This window comes from Crocodylus porosus, unplaced genomic scaffold (genome assembly GCF_001723895.1).
Source record: "Crocodylus porosus isolate Cpor-Errol unplaced genomic scaffold, CroPor_comp1, whole genome shotgun sequence".
Lineage (NCBI taxonomy): Eukaryota > Metazoa > Chordata > Crocodylia > Crocodylidae > Crocodylus > Crocodylus porosus.
This window is the reverse complement of record NW_017728922.1, coordinates 1,061,371-1,084,108: the sequence shown is the minus strand read 5'-3', so window position 1 is coordinate 1,084,108 and position 22,738 is coordinate 1,061,371. Positions and strand designations below refer to the sequence as shown.

Below are 22,738 nucleotides of genomic sequence, written 5' to 3'. Positions count from 1 at the left end.
GACACGCATTCGAGCTGTCACTCGCACTCCCACTATGGTTCGGGCTGCTATGGCATTTCAATGATCTGTTCCTGTTCTCACGTTGGTCTAAAGCTTCAGGAAGTCTTTCGCGTACTGGGAGGATGATTTCCAGCCTCGTGCCCTGCGTCTACACACAGGTGCTGCTGCAGGAAAGACTGGCGCAGACAGCTGTGGTGGTTTTCAAGCAGGAAGAAGCACACTGCTTGTTATTTAAAAAGCAGCTCATGCGCTGAAACAGGGAAATCTTGTGTAGCGAGGTAGAGACTGTTCTGGGAGTAAGCTTGGACTCACACAAGCTACAAACCCTTACAGCCTGGGGCTTGCCTGTGCCCAACAGCAGCTAATACCTGGGGCATACGTAGCCACGACCCCCTCTGCACCCCAGAGGTGGAGAAACTGCAGTGTTTGTTATCAAGGGAAGCCGGGGGTCAAGGTCTGTGTGCTGGGGCAGCTGTGGAGCCCTAAAGGGCTGAAGCGTCCAGAGCTAAATCCTGGCAGGGCTGAGCAGGATATCTGTGACGAGGGCTTGCCCCATAATCAGCTAGCCTACTGGGGGCAGTCTGGCCTAGACAGCCAGGTGCCTGGCGAATGACTCAAGCTGGTGGCTGGCTGGCTGGCAGGGGTGGTCATGAGATCCCAGAGGGTGATCAGGAAACCCCCCTTGGAAGTCGGCTCTGCCAGGAGGAAGGTGGTCTTTGGCCTCCCCTTCTTTACCTCTGTGGTCCGGTGCACATGCTTGGAGCTGTCTCTGGGCCCCTTGTCTCTCACTCACGGCGCTTGCTGCTGCCTTACTTGCTGCTGGGTCACCTGCAGAATGAGGCTCAGGACCCCCAATATGCTGGCTGAAGCTGTCTGCCCCTGCCTGCCTTGTGCAAAGGAAAGGAGCTTGTGCTAACCGAAGGGTCACGAGCCCATGGCGGAGGAAGCCTCTGGAGAAAGAACGATGGGAGCAGAGACGGAGAAGATGACAAATGCCACCCAGGTAAAAATGTGCCTCTGCCCCAGCCCAGACTGAAAGGGGAAGGCTCCTGTTTCCCTGAGCTCCCAGCCACGTGGGCTCCTTTCACAGCTGAAGGGAATGCCATGGCATGGCACGCTCACCATAATTCATCACAGCCACAAGCTCGATGGCTTGACTGCAAGCGGCCAGGCCAGGCTGTGCTGCAGCACCTGTCAGCACATCAGAGAGGTAAGTCCCCGTGCAGCAGAACTGCCATGAGTTCAGCCCGTGTCTCAGCCCTATCTTCACGATCAGACAGTGAGCTGCAACTCCGTGCCAGCCCAGGCAGGCCTAGAGTGCGCAGTTGGCTCTCCCAGCTGAGCTGGGGAGGATGGGACCTGGCTTGCTCCTGTGTCCCACAGCAGGTTTGCAGATGGAGCAGGCAAATGCTGTCTCTGCAGGCCCCTCCTCTGGTTCCTACCCAGCAAAGACCACAGGCCTTTGCGGCCCTTGGCTCAGTGTGATGTGCGTCCCTGCTGGGATGCAATGCAAAGCACTTGCATGGTGCGCTGGAGCAGCCAGCACCCTTCAGACTATGTTCCAGCTGTCGGGGGGCAGAGTCCAACTGAGCCAGGTAAAAACAGGGAGCAGGGGAGGGAGAGAACCAGTGGGTACCGGGAGTCCCTTAGCTAATGACTGCAGGTCAGAGAACTGGCTGACGGCCCCTGTTAGCACCTAGCAGCATGGGCTCTCTCCCTGGCCTGTCCTAAGGAAAAGTGCCCCATGTTGATACCTAAATGACTCGTCTCCCAGATACACAGGAACTCAAAAAAACAATAACCCCTACTTTAGGGGACAAAGGAGCCAGAAAGAGATGCCAGCAAAAGCCCCTGCCACAGCATACAATCAAAAGGGGAAAGGAGAGGTCGGCAGGGAGGGGGATTGCAGGGCTCTAGCCAGAGGTGGGTGGTGAAGATGAGACACCCTGGTATAGGGGAGGAGATGCAGGAGTCCCTGTGGGGGATGGGTGTAGGGGGTAGTACAGGAGGAGCCCGTGGGATGGTGGGGAGTGAGGCCAGGTGTGCAGCGCACCTGGGCAGTGGATGTATCTAAGTTTCTCTCAAGGTGTAGGAGACAGATCTCAGACCCCTGTGCAGGTTGGGGCATCTGCTCCATCACACGAGGCCCTTGCCTCCATGTTGGCAGATGGAGCTGGGGGCGAGGGAATGGGGATACCCAGGTTTCCCTCCTCATGCCAGATGCAGCCAGGCTGCACGATCGTGTGCTCATGTGCACGTGCGTGTGTACATGGTTACCTCCGGGCCGCCTCTTGCAATTTCATGGGCTGCCTGGCGCTGAGGTAAACCAGACAGGTCCCCGCCACTCGATTCAGGTCACCCTCGCCTGCAGAAACGGGAGAGATGAGAACAGCAGGTCACCCGCTGGCCTAGAGGATGCACTGGGGTGTTGGGCTCCCAACCTTTGCATACCCGAGCCCGCAGCTCTTCTCACCCGGCCCCTCCAGGGCCTTGAGGCAGGGCAGAGCTGGGGCCACGCAGCTCTCTTGGAGGTGCTTGGAAATGGAGGTGTCTGAAAGGGATGTAGTCGTAGCTGAGCAGAAGCACGGGTCAGAGAGGAAGGATGGGGCCACAGACCTCAGAGTCCACCCCGTCTTTCCCAGGTACTCACCCATGTCTAGCTTCTCACACAGGGGCCCCAGGCCCTGCAGCACGGCCAGCTGCAACTTGAAGGCAAGCGTGTGGCTGTACACAGGCCCCGCTCTGGCGCTGACCGGGGCCTGGCTGCTGAGGGAACCGGCCAGCTTGGGCAGGACGTCTTTGGAGAACCGCTGCCTCAGGAAGTCACCACATTTCTCAGCCAGGGTACACAGCACCTGAGAGGAATCCCAAGAGCCTGTGGTTATGGAAGGGGGTCTCTGAAGGGGTTGCGGCTCCTCAGCAGCCCTGGGGACCCTTCCCTGGAGGGCAGGCTGGTAGAGCAGCGTCTGCAGCCTCTGCCCTATGCCCAGGGCAGGGCAGATGAGCTGGTGCATAAAGGGTGAGGCTGGGAGGTTGAGGCCCTGTCCTAGTCTTCCCGATACAAGTCACTAACCACTCCCTGCCTGGTTCCCTTCCTCTCGCAGTCAGGATAACAGCGTTGTAGCGTGCCCCGTGGCCTCGGGCCCTGCAATGAAAACTACGAGGTGCTGAGAGACCCTCTGAGGGAGGATGCTACAGCAACACATCCCCCCAGGGTCCACGATCCACATTTCAAGTAAGTGGTGGGGACTGGGATTTGCTAAATACGGGCGGGGGGCACGGCCCTTTCTGGAGTGACTTACAGGATGGCACCATAACCTCTGCCCGCTTGTCTCTAGGGAGGAAATGGGAACCTGTGTGAGGCTTGGGCCTGAGCCTGCATGTAGCTGGACCATGTCCATGAGGGACCTGTTCCCCCCAGGATGCCTGCCTGAGGCCAGCCCTAGGCAGGGCATGTAGTATGCTGTTCTCCGAAAGGAAAGAGGAAAAACCCCTCAGCACGGCGTATAATCATGCCTTGGACTTCCCAAGCCGTTAACTGGGTTCTGCATGATGGCCAGTCTCTCCCTTTACCTCAGGGCCATGCTGGGTATACGAGAAACTCAAGGGAGCAGGCCCTGGGCATGAGGATATTCTGTCGTCTGTACGAGACGCCAAGAGGTGCTTGCTGCAGAAACACCTCCTGGTTCTGGGCTCAGGAAAAAGGCAGGCTGGAGAGTGCAGCAACCTGGAGGATGTCCCCATGAAGACAGAGTATGTGAGTGTGTTTACCCAGCTCCCTGGGAGCCGGTCACAGATGCCAGGCAGCAGAGTGCTCTGCAGATCTGAGCCCAGGCCCAGGGTCTAGTACAACTGTCAGCTTGAGGATTTGCTTCTGGTGCCCCTACAGCCCCATCTCCCTTACACTGCCATCACCAGGCAGCCCTGAGTGCACGTTCAACCCCTGGGCACTTCACAATGGTGCTAAGACCTGGTGGCTTGCATGGGCGGGGGCCACAGGGGCAAGGGCACTGGGTGACTGTCCATCAGGCCCTCGGAGGGTAAAAGAACCTGGAACCCGCCTTCCCCTCCATGCCTGTGCAGCCAAAAGTACAGGCACTCAACAGATAACGTGGTTCAGGGTGTCAGCATCTCATTTGTGAACAGTGTGTGCCCAGAAAATACCTGACCATGTGCTGCAGGGAAGCACACCTTTGCTCCGCACAGCATTTAAAATTCACTCTGTGCTTTCCCACTCCCAAAGCCATGCGGATAACGGCACTTTGCTGCTGGCTGGCTCTGCTTCAGCTCAAAAGAGGCTATCAGGAACTTGCTGCCGTACCTTGAAGGCTCTGAGCACTGCCAGGGGGTCATCGTTAATCAGCCGAGTGACGAGAGCTGGCCAGGCGCGGTGAGCCATGGGAAGCAGATGGTTGTCGTGAGGATGCAGCACCGTCACGCCAAGCTCCAGCACGTCCAGGACCTGCATGAAGGGCAAAGCACAGACTGCTGATGCCCTGAGAGCCTGGGGCCCCCACAGCTACTGCAATGAGGATGAAGGACAGGGCAGAGAGGCTCTTTTGCCTCCTCCTGACTTGGGACCGAGTGAGCAGGGCAGGGCACACAGCCCTGTTCCATGAGCACCGTGCAGGGAAACAGCCCAACTGATGCCAAATCAGCTATAGGAAACAGACTGGCATGAGTGTGAGATTTTGAGCCCTGATCCTGCACCTGGATCCATATAGCCAGACCTGCATCCCCATGGGAGTTGTGTGCCTGGGGTGAGCTTGTGGGACAGGCATGTCCCAGTGATCCTGAGCAGCAGCACTCCTGAAGGAGGATGGCTCTGTTGGCCTTATGACAAAAACCCCTCGGTGTTGCCTGGGCAAAGGGAACCAGCTCCTGAGCAGTGCTGTGCAAAGGACACATCCTCGGCCTCACCCTGGATGGCGCGGTTGGGTCTGTCTGTTATGGGGTCCCAGCTCCAGGTGAAAAGCAATCTCAGAAACAAAGCTGCTCTTGGGGATGAATCCCCTCTTCTCTCAAATGTCAGTGCTTTCCCTGTGCAGAAGTCCTGCTGATCCCAGGGGTCAGGAATCAGTTTCATCCCTGCTCTGGGCAGATGGATGAGGGAAGGTTCCCTTCATTGGCAAACCCCATGCCCTCTGATATGCCATATGGCATGCGTGGTGCTAACCTTCAGCCGCACCCGGAGGCTCTTGTCAGACAGCAGGTGGATGCACCGCTCCATCACGTCCTTGGCCACCTGGGCATGGGCTGGCAATGAAGCCTCTCCCTCTGCACCGGTGTCATTCCCTTGGGGCTCCTCCGCAGTGGCTGGAAACACCTCTGGAAAATGGAGCACAGCATGAAGCCATGGCATGGCCTGGAAGCCTCAGCACGCTTCTCAGGATGTCTGGCTGACCTCCGCATCGCGGCTCTTCTCCAGGTGGCCAAGGGTGGCCTCCGGCATTTGTGAGTATGTGTGGGCTTCAGCCCGTGCCCCCCAGACCAGGCGTGTGTGATGCACTACCCCAATGGCAGCAGGCCATTTGGCTAGTTTCCACTGGGCTTTCCCAGGCACAGGAGCAAGCACAACCTGGCATGCGTTCCCCGCCATGCTGCTCAATGGAGCCGAGAGCACCAAGCTTAGGACCCTTGCCCTCCCCCGAGGTCAGCAGCGTTCCCATGCCCAGCACTGACCCTCCTCCTCCATGTCCGGCAGGTTGCCCTCCGCAATCTGCTTCTGCTTAACGTAGTCCAGGAAGAATCGTTCCACGTCCTGCCCTGTGGTGGTGGCAGCTGTGGGAATGGCCCCTGGAAGCTGTGTTGTGCCAGGAGACGTCTGGGCTCCCTGCTGCTGCTCATTTTGCCTGGCCAACACGAACCACCGGGCTACAAGAGAGACAGAGGTGTCTCCCTGGGAATGGCATGCGCCAGCACCATGGGGAGAAGAACCTGCCCATTCTGCCTGTAGGGAGATGACCTAGAGAGCATCCAACAAAGCTCTCTGCTAGGGGCAAGGCCCAGAAGCAGGCACTGACTAGCAGGGCTGGTGTGTCCTTAGCCAGGGCTGGTCAGAGCGTCAGTCAAAGTACCTAGGCCTTCAGTGGAGCATTCAGGCATCCCCCATCCCTTCTCCTCTTCCAAAAAGAGGCACTGGGTTTTGGGGGAAGAGCTGTCATCTTGTTGACAATTTGAGGGTCCCCCAAGCCCTCCACTGGGGCTGAAAAGAGTTTGGGGGATCATGCAGACAGGACAGAACCTTTCTCTAAGCCCATCCATGATGGACAGCAAGCCAGGGACATGCCAGGGATGGTGTGAGCTACAACAGATGCTGAGAAGCATCTGCCCCAGCCTGGGCCACAGGGAAGACTGCTCTTGGCAGCTACAGTTCAGTAGAGCTGTGACCTCAAACAGGCCAGGTGGGATGGGAGGGACATCTGACAAGTGCAGGACCCTACAGATAGGTAAGGAGGGAGAAAGCACACGGAAACAGCCAGGCTAGAGGTCCATCTTCTCCAGTCTCCTGCCATTAGTGGATGGCAAAACTCCAGCTGGCAGTTACCCATCTCTCCCCCTTCTCCCAGATCTCCTTTCCCATCCCTATCTGGTCCCTTGCTCATTCTGAAGTGCTGTAAATCTGAAGGGTTTAACCAAAACTTTCACTGGCAGAAATGGATGGTTTAGTGCTCTCTTTCTGCCTGAGCAACAGCTGGAGAAGTTTCCTATTTCCCCTCCCGACCCCTGAATAACTATTTTCCCTCCTTGGCCCACCTCTACCCAGTGACAGCCCTCCACCCTGGGGCTGTTGCTGGGCTGCACCAGTCAGCAAAGGGCTAAAGAGAAATGATTGGAAAAATACCTAACGCTGCCATTAATGAGTGCAGGACCCTGAGAAATGAGGCAGCCTGGGAGTCGTAGGACTGATCAAGTGTGAACAGAACATCTTGGATCACGTCCTTGACCAACGGGAACAAGCTGGCATCCGAGTGCCTGAGCATGGTCTCCAGGACCCGGGAAGCGTGAGGCTGATGTGCCACGCGGCGCAGGCTGAGGGAGATCCCATTCACCAGGTAGTCTGTGTTCTCGCTGATGAGCTGCTGCACGGAGCCGTAGCCACAGGCCTGGCAGATGTCCACCATGGTTCCCGTTGCTGTCTGGCTAATGAACAGAGTGCTGTCCCCAGCCTTCTCGAGCACGGGGTAGAGGGCTGACATGAGCAGCACCCGAAACTCCTTCCCCAGGGCGTGCGTGAAACAGCCGACCCCTTCCAGTTGGATGCAGAGCTGCCAAATGTTGCTGTTCATGGAGCGGATGGTCGGGTTTGGCTCCAAGGCTGCAGCAGAGGACAGGACATGGCTGCTGCTGTGTGCACCCTCTGTCAGGGCTCGTAGCCTGGAAGGGGGTATTGCCAACTTGTCGTTAGCTTCCTCCTGCTCCTCCGTGCTGGTGACCAAATGCCAGTTCGCCTGGTCTGTGTATTCTTCAAGGATGGACGTTATAGTCCCTTTGAGGTCGTCCATACTGGGAGCAGCTTCCCTTTCATGAAGGACATCCAGCCCCAGTCCAGCAGCTCCTGTGATCAGCTCATTGAGGACCAGAGCAGCCTGCTTCCGGAATGCAACGGACTCACTGTACAGCCCCATGAAGTGATCCACCAGCAAATAGAGGTTCCCATAGTAGCCAAGAACCCGGCACACCTGCTGGAGCAGCGGAAAGATCCGCTCGTCAGTGAAGAACCGGAAATACTTCTTCTGGGCTTGGCCCTTCTGCAAACCATGCTGCAAAGAGGCAGGGAGCTCGCCCTGGCGCCGTTCTTCCACGATCTTTACGTCAGTCACATCCAGCTCCAGAACCTGCATCAGTGCTTTGGAGAGGCGGTGGAGGTGGGCTGTGGAATTGAGGACGATGTTCATCTTGGAGCCTAGCAGCTTCAGGGAGCCAAGCAGTACGTTCAAGGTGGAGAGCTTGCCCTGGTCATCCTGGGAAGTCATCAGCCGTGGAAGAGCCGTGGCCAGGGAATGCAGATTCTCGGAAAGAACGTCAGCCAGAGCCCTGTTCTCTGTGATCACCTTCTGCTCTGCGATGCTCCGCAGGACCTCACTGCTCCTGCTTCGGACCTTGGGGCTGTCATCATTAACGAGCCCCACCAAGGCTTTCAAAAGTTGCCCGACTGATGCCACCAGTGACTGACTGCTCTTCAGCATAAGGTGATGGGCCAACTCCACCAACTCCAGCCTCACCTTCCAGTGCTGGTGAACGGAAGAAGACTCAACTATCTTGTGGATAAGCAGAGAGAGTTTATCAGCAGTACTTTGTACCCAGTCGGGTCCTCTATGGACCATGAGGTCTGCTATTCTGCTTTGCTCCACTCGTGGTTTCTCTTTTTTCTCTGGAAATCTCCTGAGCTGCTCATCAGCCATGATGAAGCCCACGGTTTGATAAAACAGCTTGATGGCAGAAACCGTAATCATATGACCTTGTTTGATGTCTCCAGTGATCATTCGGGACAGTGTGATGGAGATCCCGGGTAGAAAAGAAGCAAACAAATCCCCACACCGCTGCGATTCCTCCTTGTCTAAGAGTCTGTGATATTCCTGGCAGTCGCAATGCAGAAGGAGGGCTTGGAGGCACTTCAAAGCCGAGGTCCTAATTTCCTTTGCCTTCTCCTGTTCTGCCAGGGCCAGAAGCAAAGACACAGCAAATCCTAAGTGAGGAAGAGTGGAAGGCTGGTACAGAGACAGGAGGATGTCCCCATAAGCCGAATGCATCAGCGCTTGGAGTGCTTGGATCACAGTCAGTTTCACTTCCTCCGACTGGGGGGGTGGTCGCTTCAAGCCAGAAGGAGAAGAGAGGCATGTGCAGAGCTCGGAGAAGAGCTCGTGCAAGAGGTCCTGCTTCTTCACGCATGTCACAGAAAGGATGGACCTGATGCACTCCACTACGCTCTGGACAAGCCTCTCCCGTTTGGGCCCTGGGGTCTTCAGGGTGAATCTCAAAGGGAAAAGGACATACTCCTGCAGTTCCTGGAGGGCCGCGGCATTGACCTTCTGCAGCTGGGCTTGCAAACGCTCCACGTTCTCAACAGTCTGCACCTTCGTGAGCTGCACGCAGACTGGCCGCAAGACCCCAAAGGCCTCCTGTGGGGTATCGAAGACTGCCATTGCCTGGCAGCGACTCCTCCTATGCGTCTCTAGGGATCATCCTACAAAAGGGAAAGAGAAGCAACACCCTTTTCAGTGAAAGCAGCACAACAGTGAAGGCAATCTGCCTCTTGCACATCACAGATCAAGTGGAATTGCAACTGTGGCTGGAATTGTGTGACAGCAGGTGCTGGAAGGAGCAACTTAACATAACTCCTTGCCCTGTAGCCAAAGCAAACACTGTCCAGATCATTATATTGCATTTCTGCTGCAGAAGCGCTCTGAGATCAAGTTGAAAAGCATTAGGTAAGAGGCAGGTATTCTGTTTTTAAGAGCATGGTATTATCACAATTATTCGGATTTTAAAAGCAGACAATCAAGCTCAATCTTGCTCTTTTCCCAGTCACCCTCACGTATAAATAGCTATAATGCAATGTACTTCAGTGAAAATAGCTTAGACTGGTCACTTCTGACTGTAAGAAAAACAAGCCACTAAGCAGGGTTAGTGCTTAGAGGAGCTGTAAATTCCCAGGGGCAAGGGGCAGGCTTTCAGGTTAGGGAGAGAATCTCTTCCGTTTTAAAGTGATTTCTCTTGGGGTTTCTCTGCTTCTCCAGGATCTGACTCCCACCTCTGCTGGTTGCAAACCTGAGCATTCATAAACGAGCCTGCAACTCCGGTGTAGTAGCCACATGGGCCTCAAACCATCACGTTGGGGATGGATGTGGGGGTACTTTGACTGAAAAAACAGTACCTGCTTCTCCCCAGCCCATGTGCAGAACTGTGGGGGGCTGGGGCTTGCGTTGCATGATGAGGACCCCAGGTCCCCTGTGGTCACTGGTGAATAAAGGCAGTGTTTGAGGCAGTATCGGGGGGCCCCTGGCCTGCTGCTTCTGCACCCACGGCCTCCTGGGGACTGGCCTGGTAAGGCAGGGGGCACCCAGAACAATGGGCAGGACATGATCCCCCCTCTGCCCCCTGGGGTCGGAGGAGGAGGGGCTGGTGCTAGGGGTCCTGACCCCCCCATTGAACCCAGGAGCTCGGGTCATCCCCCCCCCCCGACCCTCACATGCTGCTAGGGGAGCCCTACCCCCATTATTGAGCAGGGGTAACCTCTGTCCCCTAGCAAAGAGCAGAACACCCCCCATAGCAGAGGCAGGGCCCCTCATATCAAGGAAACACAGGTTTCCCCTGAGCCCCCAGCTCCTACCTGCACCACTATGGGGGTCAGCCACATGCCGGAAGTGCCGCCCAGCCCGGTGTGAAAAAAGTTCCCTACGTGGCACTGGTAGGAAGGAAGCGCCAGAAAGATCTCAGGTGAGCGCGCACTGCGCATGTTCATCTGTCCGGGACAAAGGTTAGTCCGCATGCGCCGTTCGCTTGGCGCGCGGGGAAGGTTAGAAAAAGGCCTGGATGCGCATGCGCCCCATTCGGGCGGCAACGGCCGGGCCCAGAAGCGGACGTAGCCGGGGGGTCTTGTCCCTTTTGGCGCCCCGTAGCATGGTGCCCTTTGACACGCCGTGGCGGGGTGACAGGTCGGGCGGCCATCTTGTGGCGGCGGCGGTGGCGGCGGTGGCGGGTTGTTGTTGCTGAGGGCCCGTCCCCGCGGGCGGCCCCGCCGGCGCTATGTCCTCGTTCTCCGAGTCGGCGCTGGAGAAGAAGCTGTCGGAGCTCAGCAACTCACAGCAGAGCGTGCAAACGCTGTCGCTATGGCTCATCCACCACCGCAAGCACGCGGGGCCCATCGTCTCCGTGTGGCACCGGGAGCTCCGCAAGGGTAGGCGCCGCGGCGGGGGGTGGGTGGAGCGGGGCTGGCCTCAATGGTGGCAGAAGGAGCAATGAGTGAGGGTCACTTAAACTTTTTTTTAGTCTAGTGGTTCTAAGAGCAATATCCCCACCCCCTAGTGACACCTGAGGAGCCTCGCGGCCTTCCTTCTCCTGGCCGCTCCGCAGAGAAATGCTTCATTTAGGGTTTAGGAAACTTGTGTCCGGCTTCCTTGGCGTCTCCTGGCTTAACCAGCTCGTCACTACCTGCAACAGGGCTTCCAGTTGAAAATGTAACCGAGCACCAGATGACCCAAACTTGTTGCTGGTTAAATGAAAATTGGGGAAGAATAGGACCTGCTTGGTGTAACTGTGGTAAAATAGACCCCCTGAAGTATGCATTAGCATGAGCGTGTGAGGGACACGCCTGCGGGTTCTGGAGTTGCGCTACTATTCCAGGTCATTCCTGGCCTCCGAGGCCCGGGGACATGGGCAGAGTAAAAACAGCAGCATGGGCTATAGGGGGGGAATATATATATATGATCATACTTGCATCTTTCATACTCTTTCATACTCTTCATGCTGGAGACACCAGTGCGCTCCAGTGTCCTGCACTGACGAGAACGGGCGCTTCACCGCTGTTGCTCGTGGCCCCCGAAACTGGGCGAGTGCTTGTTGCTTTCCCTCTGATGCTTGCTGCCCAACCAGCCCATGCGCGGTGCTGTATGTGTTCCTATTTGGAATTGCTAGTAACACTTTTAAAAGAGGATGCTTAAAATCTGCAGAAATGTAATAGTTTTGCATCCTGCATTCAGCTGCCGGGAAATCAAATGTTGGAGTTTTCTAACCCAGCGTTACCTAAAGCATCTGTTGTTGTGGTAAATAGCAAGGTTGTGTTTCTGAAGAAACCCAGTTAGACTTGCCAGGGAAACTGTAACTGAATTTCCTGACTGTTCTGTGTGTGAAGATTTAGCCATTACGTTGCAATAGTATAGTTTTAAACCTGTTCTAAAAAAGATTCTCCTGGAGGTTCTGCCTGGGGCAGTGTGAGGTCTACTGGCATTGATTTATGGTACAGGATGGAAACACTGAATGTAGACCATTTAAAAAAACTCATTGCTAATTGGTTGCATCTATTGAGTTTTTGGGATGGAGGCAGTTCTTTTAAATACAAGATCCCAGTTTCAAGCTGTTCCATCCCAGGGTAGATGTTAATTTACACAGATTTGTGGAAAACTAAAAACCACTATTTCAACAAACTTAGTTAACACATAGTGTCTGTTGTTTTGCATTAAGTTGCATTGTCTTATTTCCATTTTAATCCATATGTGTGTTTTCAAGACTTAATGTGCGTGCAGTAGTCTGAGATCTGGAGTTGAAAGATGCCTTGGTATATAGCAATATTATCAGGACCATTTTGTTTGTTTTTTTAATACATCGCTGAACAACTATGTGACTCAAAGCATTATCTACTTTTACAACTCTGGCAAGATTGAAATGGGGAAAATGTCTTGCCACTTATTCTAGAAGTGTGAACAATTTTGGGAAATGTACAGTTGCCTTCCGGTAAAATAATAAAACATGAAATGAAAAATAAGTACAAGTAAATTTTGTCTTCTATCCTTTCCCAGCAAAATCAAGTAGGAAGCTTACGTTCCTATATTTAGCAAATGATGTCATCCAGAACAGTAAGAGGAAGGGTCCTGAATTCACTAGGGAATTTGAATCGGTTCTTGTGGACGCTTTTTCTCATGTTGCCAGGTATGTTGGTTGATCGTTAATTCATTCCTCTTCCTTTTCCCCAGTCCCCTTCCCTCCCAGCCCATCTTTTCCACAAGTTTTGAATTAAAGTGCTTTTCAGTTGTAGGGGGTTGTGCCTGGAACAGTTAGCCTGTCTTTACTAGGCACTCAGCTCTGACTCTGCCTGTATAGAAACTATTAATTATGCTTGCTCTTAGGAGTCATGAGAGACATTGTGGGAGGCTGGTTCCATTCTATAATGTAATTGTGTAGTGACAACTTTTCTTTGCAGTCAGTTCCTTTGTACTTTAAATATTTTGCAGTTATCATCCAGAAATCTCACAGCTCTGTTTAGAGAGGGAAATTATCCCACTTTTAAAGGTGGTAAAATCAAGTGGTTAAGTGACTTGTCTAAAGCAGATAAGCCTCTAGGAGAGTCACTAATTATGTGATTCTACCCCTCAGTGGAAAAGTTGGAAACAGACCTCTGTTTTCCTTACTATTATATCTCTGGTCAATTTGCCAGACTCAAATTTTTCCAGCAGGAGTCTCAAAATCATTCATGTTCATCACTGTATTAATATGAACACATTTAGCTCCCGTTACAGCTTGCTGCTTCTGTGCTGTTAATCGAGTGGTAGTATTTGGTTTTTAGACAAAATGTGGTTTAAAAACTCTTCATATTTAAGCTAATAAATCTAAGCAAATTCAAGGACTGGCTAATTTCGGCAATTTATATATAGGAATGAAATGTTACTGTCTTGGTTATTCCCAACAGAGAATTGTATGTAAACTTTCTTTTTTTTTAATGTTACCTGGTCAGTGGGTTAGCAGCAGTTCTTGCACGTGTTGTGCTTGCTTTTGTTTGAACTTTATTTTTTTTTTTAAATGTGTTTGTAGGTGATCAAAGATTTTGGAGTCAAATTATCTTTAGGCTTTGCTAGCTTTATAACAATTGTCATGTGATGGATCACTGGGGGGGAAAGGGCAGCTTTGTATGTGGGGAGGTGTAGGAGTAGGAAGAGGTGAAATAAAAATATTAGCTGTCACAGGATGGAGCACCAGCTACTTAAGACCTGTTATGATACTATTTGGAGAAGAGCTTAGTCTGAACCAAGCAGTTTATGGTGCACAAGGGAATTAAAGTGAATGTAGTGACTGTGTTTTGGATAATGAAGTAACTTTTAGTACTATCTCTTTTATATTACTAGGAAGTCTTGATCGTTTAGGTGACATTTAATAAGTAAATTCTCATCTGAATGCCTAATGACCATAATAATTTCCTTTTTAACTAAGATGTCATTGATTGAATTGCGAAAATTGAGCATTATAAGCTGCTAAAAAATCTGTGGGTTTTCATAGTTGCTTTTACAACACCAAAAAGATACTGGGGTTTTCCCCTTCACAAGCCTGTGTTTAATCTGGGAAAATAGAGTAGAGTACTCTTATATAATTTGATCCCACCTTAAGGGAATCTCTTTATGTTGTATAGATTACACCAAACAGGACAAGAAAATCTGTCCCTAAGCTCACATATCCTGTGATGAGTGCAACTTCTAATTTGCAAGATGGCTTTCTAAAATGTGCTTGTGCTTTTTATCCAGGTTTTAACTGTTCTTTAATTTTTGAACAGAGAGGCAGATGAGGGCTGCAAAAAGCCCTTAGAACGATTGCTTAACATCTGGCAAGAAAGGAGTGTGTATGGCGGTGAGTTCATACAGCAGCTGAAACTTTCTATGGAGGACTCAAATAGCCCTCAAACCAAAGGTAAAAGCATAATTTTTTTTTTTAAATGACAGAGAAGCCTAATTTGAAAGGTTAACTACTTGCCATTTCCTAGTGCGACTCTTGATACACAAGCCAGCTAAGACATTGTGAGCTTTGAGAATTAGTGCAATAGTTGGGCCTGGTGTTGGAGTCACCAAGATGGCTTTAAGCTTCTCGATCCATAGCGATGACAGATTTACTTTGGCTTAGACACTCTTGACTCTGTTAGGGGCTTACATCCAGTCATTTCTAGCTCTTCAGTGCAAATGGACACGCTCTGGATCGGTCTGTGTTGGTGTTAAGGAACCATTTTTGTTATGGTATTACCGGCTGCAGGATGAATTTGGGGTCTTTGTACTCCCTGAAGAGACGGGCAGTTGCAGTTATGATCCAGCCTTGCAGATAATGTGATAACAGGTAGAGCTCTAAAGTGCTCTGATAGTTAACAGGTGTGTACCTGATGAGGTGGTTTATCTGCCATGGTTTGAGCTGTAGCATTTGGATTCATTTCATTGTGCATCATCATTACAATTCACCAGGATTTAAAAATGGCTTTTGGTGGACAGAAATGGCATGGTAATAAACCATGTTGGAAAGTGATGCAGGGCATTGAGTCTGTTGTTCTTTTCAGTTCCACTGCTGTAGTGGACCCTCGAGTCTTAACTTCTCTTTCATATCAGAAGAACTGGATAGTTGTTGTTTAGTCAATTTTCAAGGAAGGAGGTTGGACACAAATGGTTTCCAGTGGAAAAAGAGCTTTCAGTCCACTGTGCAGCAAAGGTTGCATTCGAGAGTCTCCCTTGACCCATAGTAGCTCCTTAGAAGACAGAACAAACAGCATCTTCTTTGATCAAGTTTTATCCAGTTACCTTGTCGGGGACCATATTTGCTATAGGAAGTTTGGCTCAGTCCTGGGTGCAATGCACTTACTTCTTCCTTCCTAATTCAGTGAAAACCAGTCTAGTATGTCATGGGTACCTTTGTCAAATTGTCAGTTTTGCTTAAGAAACAGTTTCTTGTACACACATCTGTGCCTGATGTAATCCCTCTCTTCTAACGTGACCTCTTTAGACAGAATCAGTAAGAAGGTGATGATGACCTAGCTCCAACAGCATATGCAATTGTCCTTTTTAACATAAACTCTGTGTAAGATTCAGAAAGTAGTATTAAGGGTGTATCGTCAGATTTCCATTAAACCCTATTTCTGTTTCTTTGCCAGCTCTGTGTGCCCCTGGCAATAGGCTTTTTTAATGTGTTACAGTTCTATAAATGACTTTCCTGAGGCAAAACCACTTTCCCAGCAGCAGAGCCTTCCCAATTAAGGTCAGCAAAGACAGCCAAGCTGAATCCCTCTCATTAGGGAAGAGGCCTTAGCCAGAGTCCTCTGAGACTGGCACTTGATCCAAAATAGCCTGAAGGGTGGTGTCCTGGACACTTTGCAAAAGATACCTGTTAGGGTAGGTTTCTTAAAATGGTGAACGGTTACAAAGGGGTTGCCTAGCTAGGCTCCTGTTCAAATGAGCCAGTGCTGCTGTGGTATACGTTTTATGGCTAACCATTTGTTACCCTGCTTGCAACCCTGGATGGACGTCACTGTTGTTTTAAATCCAACTAAAATGGCATTGCGTTTGTTCTAAAAGCCAGCATGTCTGATATTTTGCCACACTAAATGTAGTATTGATGTGTGCTGAACTTAAAATAGTATTCATATTTACTTGATCTTTCTAACTGTAACGGGACTTTGTAGATATTAATGGAATAATATTTTAAGAGCTTCATTGTACATATCCAAAATTCTGGAAGCCGAGTTTTCATCCAGTGTTTTAATTAGAAAAGCCTGGTTCAAAGTTTCTCAGAAGTGTAAAAATTGTTACTTTTTTTTCCTTTGTCATGTTGTGCAGTTTTTATTTGAAGCTCAGGAGATTGTTCTAGAACATGGAGATTTTCTGTTTTTGGTTTTGCCGGTTCATTTTTTGCTTGGGTTAGTAGCAACTGACACCAGCTTTACTGTGGCAGAATTTCTGCAGCCGTGCGATTTATAAATTGGCTTTTCTCCAACTCTTACTGGGCACTTATCTACATCACAAATGCCTTCATGAAAATTGGCAGCCAGGTCAAAGATTGAATGGATCATAAAGGAATATAGCGAACTTCTTGCTTGGTTTATTTTTGAGGCTTTTCAAGGACAAGATTGATTGTGGCTATAGAAACTGTACGTGTAATATTAGCATTCCTAAAAACCTGTGACGTTAACAGTTTCTGGGTTTATAAACTACCATGGATGTAATAAGTTGGAATTTATAGTATAAGTGTATTCAATGTGGTAGAAGGTGGCTCCATTAAAGGAAAGTTTCTGAAACTCCTGGGACCATTTGATGCTGCGATGATGATAATTTTTGTTCTTAGCCAGTGCAGCAGGTCAATGAAAAGAATCCTGTGACTATTTAATGCAGTGCTGTGAAAAGCCAGTCATGGTTGGAGCCTGGTTGGATAGAGGCTGTTGGCCGAACAGGATGGTTCTGAATAAATTCCAGAGTGCTTACCAAGTTGTGAGACTTTACCCGATGTGGTAACACACGAGGAAAAGGAAAAATTTCCGTGTTCAGCACTCTGACTCGTTGAAATACTAGTTTCCATTGTGCACTGATGCTGAACTGATGTGACTCCCTCTTCTTCCCTTCAAACTTCCTTGTGAAAGAATAGGAATTAATTTCTAATAAACTTAAATCATGTTGGATACATATCATTGTACAAAGTATAATGTATGAGTTAAGGAGACTAATGCATGAGGAGAGGAGGGTTCTGAAGTCTTCTCTCTCCCAAACAAATTTATTTCATAGGTTTCATCTCCTATGAGTTAAGGGCAGCTTTTCATTTTGGAGACCTTTTAAGTTTTCTTGGGGGAACTTGAACAATATATTTTTCTTTATCTACAAACAAATGTATTTGGACATCTATGTTTAATGTGTATCACTCTTGTATTATACCATAAGGCATCTAATACATCAGTCAATTTGAATGATGTATCAACTCCCACAAACTTTTCCCACTGATGAAGGGGCTTCAAACACATTGTTGAAGTGGATGGTGCATGGCCACGGCCAGTAGATTTTTACTATAGCGCTTTGAAATTTGGCACTCTGTGTTTAAGGAGTTTGTATTTATTCTCAGCACAATATAAAAGTGATTCTTCTCTAACTGAGCCACGGTTAAAACTCCCAGTCTCTATCAGTCTGCATGCATTCTGAACATGCAAGTCTGGCTCCTCTTAGCAAGCATTTCTCACTGGGGCTATGCATGTGCACTGTGTTCCTCTGTCCTCGACAGCACATGTGAAGGACAGAGCACCTGTAACTGCAGCTCTGTTCCTTCTCTTCCACTGATAAATCCCTGGCATTTTCTTGCTTGTGGATTATAGTTTGATTGACTGTGGTCTTACATTTTCATTTAAACCTAATGGCTTTAAAAAAACAAACAATATTTTCCCTTCTTACTTTCTCTAAATGTTTCTTCAAAACCAAGGCTAAGGTCTGATGGCAGAGAACAGGTTTCCAAGCTTCAAATCCTGCCTGTGCAACAGCTATCCCTCTGACTGGTCCTCATACAAATTCCTCTACTGCTGCTTGCTGAGCAGAATGAGCCTCCTGACCCAAATACGTATGCTATTTGTAACCCATCTTGAAGGGCACAAAAGAACTGTGATGTCCCCTGCAGACACTTTTGACAGAAACTAAGCATCTGTGAGTAGATCTCAGAAGCAGGCTGTTTCTACTGGTGCTCTTCTGGGGTGAAGAGACCCTCTGGCCTGAGGAAAACCTGCTACCTTGAAGCACTTTGAACCTTCTAGTCGGTGCTCTTCAGCCAATTGATGGTTCAGGCCTAAGCAGGGGCATACGTTGAGAGTAGCAATCTCCAGATGGGACATGGCACCTGTCTCAGTCCTTGCTGCTGGCCCAGAGGAAGGGTACTGGTTGTCACCTGTCCTCTGGGGTAGTGGAGGAAGAGTCTTCCAATTTCTTTAGTAAGGCCTTCATTCCTGCACTCCCTCATCCCAAAGAAGAGCAAACAGAAAAATCTAGTTTTCAGATTTCTCAAGAAATGTCTCCCTTGCTCTGAGTTTTGGATGGCAAACTTTTCCTGAGAAATCATTCTGTTACTGGTTAGTTGTCTACGCGTAGGGCCTTTCCTTCCACATCTGTCCATATTTGCTTTTCCTGGTCAATGGGCTTCGCTGTTCATTTAGAGTTTCATTTAGAGTCCTACTGCTTGCCCTTTCACAGCTCTGAGGTTACTTTCTGAAAGCCCAACTGTCAGAGCCGCTCTCCAAAGGGGAGAAGACCTCAAAGTACATTCCCATCTCTACAATGACTGAGCTGAAGTCACGCATTGCGGAAAGCTGCCAGGGATGTTCGTGTAGTACAACAACCATTTCCCAGACTTGTGTTTGCTTTTGCACAACCCACAGGATTTGTAGGAGCCATGCTGGACTCAAGGTTGGCAAAGAAATAGGATTTTCCTCAGTGAGTCATGTTATTTCATTCATTTGACCATGTCTAAGACTTGATGAAGTATCTGCTGCAATCTTCTGGTTTCCATGGTAGCTCATATTTGAGTGACTATGTGCATACTTATACCTCTGATTTCCTCAGGTGCAGTTAAGAATGGCTGAACAGACTAGAGATGGGGTACTGGTCATCTCTGCTTTTGTGGACAGATCCTCAGTACACCTGCTAGAGTACTGTTTCATCCATTGCCACTTTCAAAGACTCTGACTGATGCATCTATGTGGGGCTGCGAGCATGTTTGGGATCTCTTCATGTTCTGCAGAGCCTTTTGCACATACATGTACTAGAACTCAGCTGGCCTGCAAAAGACTCCTGCCTCTCTGGGCCGCTATATCTCAGCTGTGGTAGTGTCCATCAGGATTTATGTAGTGTATAAAGAGACAAAGGAGGGTCCCCTGCCCCTTGCATTTGAAGGCAATGCACATCTAGGTCTAATGTGGTGTGCAGCAGATCAGCTAAGAGGAAAGGTCCATCACTTATTAGTAGGAGATAGGATTCTGTTCTAGGTTAAGAGTTTCTGAAATGGGGAGTTCCCTTCATAGACTGTCTCTTATGGGTTTACAGGATAGAGAGAAGTCCCACATGATATATTGGTTCAAATTAGTATGCTGGTGGGGAGAGGTGTTCATTCTCACAATGATCACGATTTTTACTCCTTTAATATGTTTATTAAAACTCCTTACTACGTATATAACGCTGCTTAGCTTTAAGAAAAACCACAAACATTAAAAACACAGTAACTACATAGATTAGAAACAATGCTTCAAATGCACTTCCTTCCCAAACAATGCTACAAGAATTAGTATTACAAAAACAGCTACAATTACAACTAAAGGTTAAATTTGAATCATTACTATTATTTCTCATAGTATACTTACAATCCTAGAATTCCGAGAAACCAAATCCCCAGATATACTTTCATTCTTTAGTTACGGTTTTAGGGTTGCTAAAATGGGGAGTTCCCTTCATAGACCTGGTGCAAATAGTCCTGCTCTGGGGGTGGAGTAAGTCCAGCATCTGTGGCAGAAGCATTTCTGACCTTGGAGAAGAACCAGTCTTATCCCTTGTCTCCCCTTCCACTAATTCCTGAAAAGATAAGTCAGGACAGCTCAAGGAATGACAACTTCTTCATGGCTGCGTTATTTCTGCAATTCATCCTGATGCCTTCATCCAAGCACCTCTACTGCTTCTCAGCCCCTCTGATATCATTTTATAGAACCAAGACCTAACCCTTGAACTTAGCTTTCCATTTGTCTTGGGCTGCTTAGTGTCTTCAAAACACTCTGGACTCTTGATGAGCTCTGTTAGAGCTCCTCTGGCTGCTCTACCTGCTTATTGCCTGTCTCCTGCAGGTTTGTTTTTATGCAGCTTTTTCCTCCCATCCAGCAGCATGTAGATAACTGTGTCTCTGGTCAAACAGCATTTTTTCGTAGCCAGGACCTTGGCTTGCAAGGTGGCTAGAATTCAGACCTTTTTTTGTGAAGAAAGGGCTGTGGAAAGCCTGCCACTGAAGAATTTTTTCTCAGGCTGCATCTTTTGGTTTTTAAAAAAATGGTTTGGGGTTTTCACGTAAATCAATATATATGCTTAACAGTAGTTTTGCTAAACTTCATGACTCTCCTGGGGAGGCTAGACTCCACACACACTACATGTTCTTAAGGCTCTGTTCTTTTATCTTCCCAGAACAAAGCCATTTTGTAAACCATTGAGGCTCTTTGTGGCTTTTGGTGATAAGTCTAAAGGGCAGGCTTTTTCCTCTCAAAGACATTTTTTAAATGGGTTACTGACTGCATTAAGATTTCCTGCTCGTTAAATAAATTACCTCTTCCCTCTTGAGGCAAAGCATGCTCTGCTAATGCTTAGACAGAATCAGTTGCTTACTTTAGGGGAGTCTGAGACTTGTAGGGCTTCTTCTTGGAGTGTAGCTCATACGTTTGAGTCGTGACCTTTTTTGGGACAGTTAAATCAGATGCTCAATTTGACATGCTGAATAAGGAAGTTGGAAGTAGCATTGCTGAGCAAGTCATCATGGGCATCCCTTGTGTGGATGAACATATAGAGAAAAAAAGGCAAACTGAGGGGTACTTTTTGGTACACGCATTCCTATGGCTGTCACCTTTCCCTGCTGATGCAGAGTCCTTTCCTGAATGATGTGTACTGGTGAAGGAAGGCATGCACAGCCATGAGTGCTGCTGGCAGCAACATTGCGTTTCTGTGTGCATGGCGCATGTACCCGCCATGACATCCATGCAGACTAAAGCAATCTTCCTTTTACTCAAATGCTTTTGACCATCCTCAAAGTGATGGATCCTCAAAGCAATGGATGTTCTAAAGAAAATGAAATTGTAGGTGGATTTTAGAAGCTGTGACGGTGTCATTTGTTGAAAATGTAGAAAGAGGTTTTGTTTAAGTATGCAGGTGTGATGGCCAACTTGAAGGTCTTACATTGACACTTATGCGGGTCTTCAGTTACAGAGGAGAAGAAGTCTCTGAAGCGGACATTTCAGCAGATCCAAGAGGAAGAAGATGATGATTACCCTGGGAGCTACTCACCCCAGGACCCCACTGCTGGGCCATTGCTGGTATGTCTGGAAGGCTGACGATGAATTATGAAAGTGACCTCTGCAAAGATGCATCCACAAGGTGGAGCCATTAACAAGTACAATCTAGTTAAGAGAGATGTTCAATTAAGGCTTGGGAAGTCATTGTGGAATTGAATAAATTTCCTGTCCTAAAACCATTAGGTCAAGTCTTCTTGGGTGGACAGAAGGCAGTACGGCATCCAGGTGTGAAAGGCTTTTTAATATTTTTAAAGCTTGAAGTCAAACCTTGGGCAGACCTCTTGGTTCAGCCAAGATCCTTATGATACTGCCAGTAAAACAAAATAAGAGACTAATTAAAGGAATGTATTTAAAAAAAAAAAAAGAGCCAGTGGCTTGTGAACTCTGAAGTGGTGTATTTTGACTTAAGAACGTTCACTCTAGATTTTGGGGAGAATTTAGCTCAACAAGAAAAGCTAAGAGGTAGTTTTGTGTACCCTGTGTTTGTCAAAGCTCAGTGTCACGTGGGTTTGTAAGAAGATGAATGTTAAGGTCGCTTTAGAAGACTTTCACCTTCATTTGAGAGACTGGGTCACTGGTGTTTAGTGATGGGAAGAGAATGGCATGGAATAAATGTGAGCAAAACCCTCCTCCTTAAAGGCTACAAATTGGCCATGTATTAAAGCTATGATTATTTGAAAGCGTTGAAAGTTTAGTAAAGCATCTGCCAAATGGATAGTGTCTGTTCAGAAATTGGCATGAGCTAAGAAAATAAGAACTGGCACCTCTAGGTACCTTATAGCTTTTGTGTGTCTCGATAATACCTGCTTTACTTGTCAGTTACTAGAAATCATGGATGTCTTTTAACCCTTCAAGTCATATGAAGCATTGAAAGGGAGCGGGTTTTTTCCCCTTCAGAAATCTATACACTTTGAATGGAAATTTTGTGTATATACCTCAATAAAACCCCATCTAATTTAAACTAGAGATTAAACGTTGGTGTTGTTGGAAGAAGAATAATAAAAAAAAACTAGGGCTGGCAGGCATCTGAGGAGGTTATCTAGTTCACCCCCTGCTGCAGGCGGAGATAATTCTGTTTCAGCCGTTCCAGACAAATATTTGACTAACCTGCTCTTAAACTTCCAGGGACAGATTCCATAACCTCTGTGTAATCGGTTCTAGTGCTTAACCATCCTCCAAGTCAAAAGCTCTTTCCATTATCCAGTCTTAATCTCCCCT

General features: G+C 48.7%; 2 protein-coding genes across 4 annotated transcripts in view; one reads left to right on the top strand and one right to left on the bottom strand.

The window, feature by feature from the left end:
* TTI1 (TELO2 interacting protein 1) overlaps window positions 1-10,494 on the bottom strand; it is a 16,248-nt gene extending 5,754 nt beyond the window's left edge. The window contains exons 1-7 of one of the 2 annotated variants that reach the window (XM_019539507.1): window positions 10,334-10,494; window positions 6,845-9,187; window positions 5,683-5,874; window positions 5,177-5,328; window positions 4,322-4,462; window positions 2,651-2,855; window positions 2,278-2,365 (exon numbers count right to left, since the gene is read on the bottom strand). In XM_019539507.1, the coding sequence (XP_019395052.1) occupies window positions 2,278-2,365; window positions 2,651-2,855; window positions 4,322-4,462; window positions 5,177-5,328; window positions 5,683-5,874; window positions 6,845-9,146 (3,080 nt within the window). In that variant the 5' untranslated portion in view covers window positions 9,147-9,187; window positions 10,334-10,494. Of the gene's footprint in view, window positions 1-2,277; window positions 2,366-2,650; window positions 2,856-4,321; window positions 4,463-5,176; window positions 5,329-5,682; window positions 5,875-6,844; window positions 9,923-10,333 lie in introns of those variants that run through there. The other variant, XM_019539508.1, reaches the window with a different exon arrangement.
* Window positions 10,495-10,651: 157 nt separating this feature from the next.
* RPRD1B (regulation of nuclear pre-mRNA domain containing 1B) overlaps window positions 10,652-22,738 on the top strand; it is a 33,840-nt gene continuing 21,753 nt past the window's right edge. For both annotated transcript variants that reach the window (XM_019539510.1, XM_019539509.1), the window contains exons 1-4: window positions 10,652-10,900; window positions 12,519-12,648; window positions 14,261-14,394; window positions 21,429-21,541. In XM_019539510.1, the coding sequence (XP_019395055.1) occupies window positions 10,750-10,900; window positions 12,519-12,648; window positions 14,261-14,394; window positions 21,429-21,541 (528 nt within the window). In that variant the 5' untranslated portion in view covers window positions 10,652-10,749. The remainder of the gene's footprint in view (window positions 10,901-12,518; window positions 12,649-14,260; window positions 14,395-21,428; window positions 21,542-22,738) is intronic.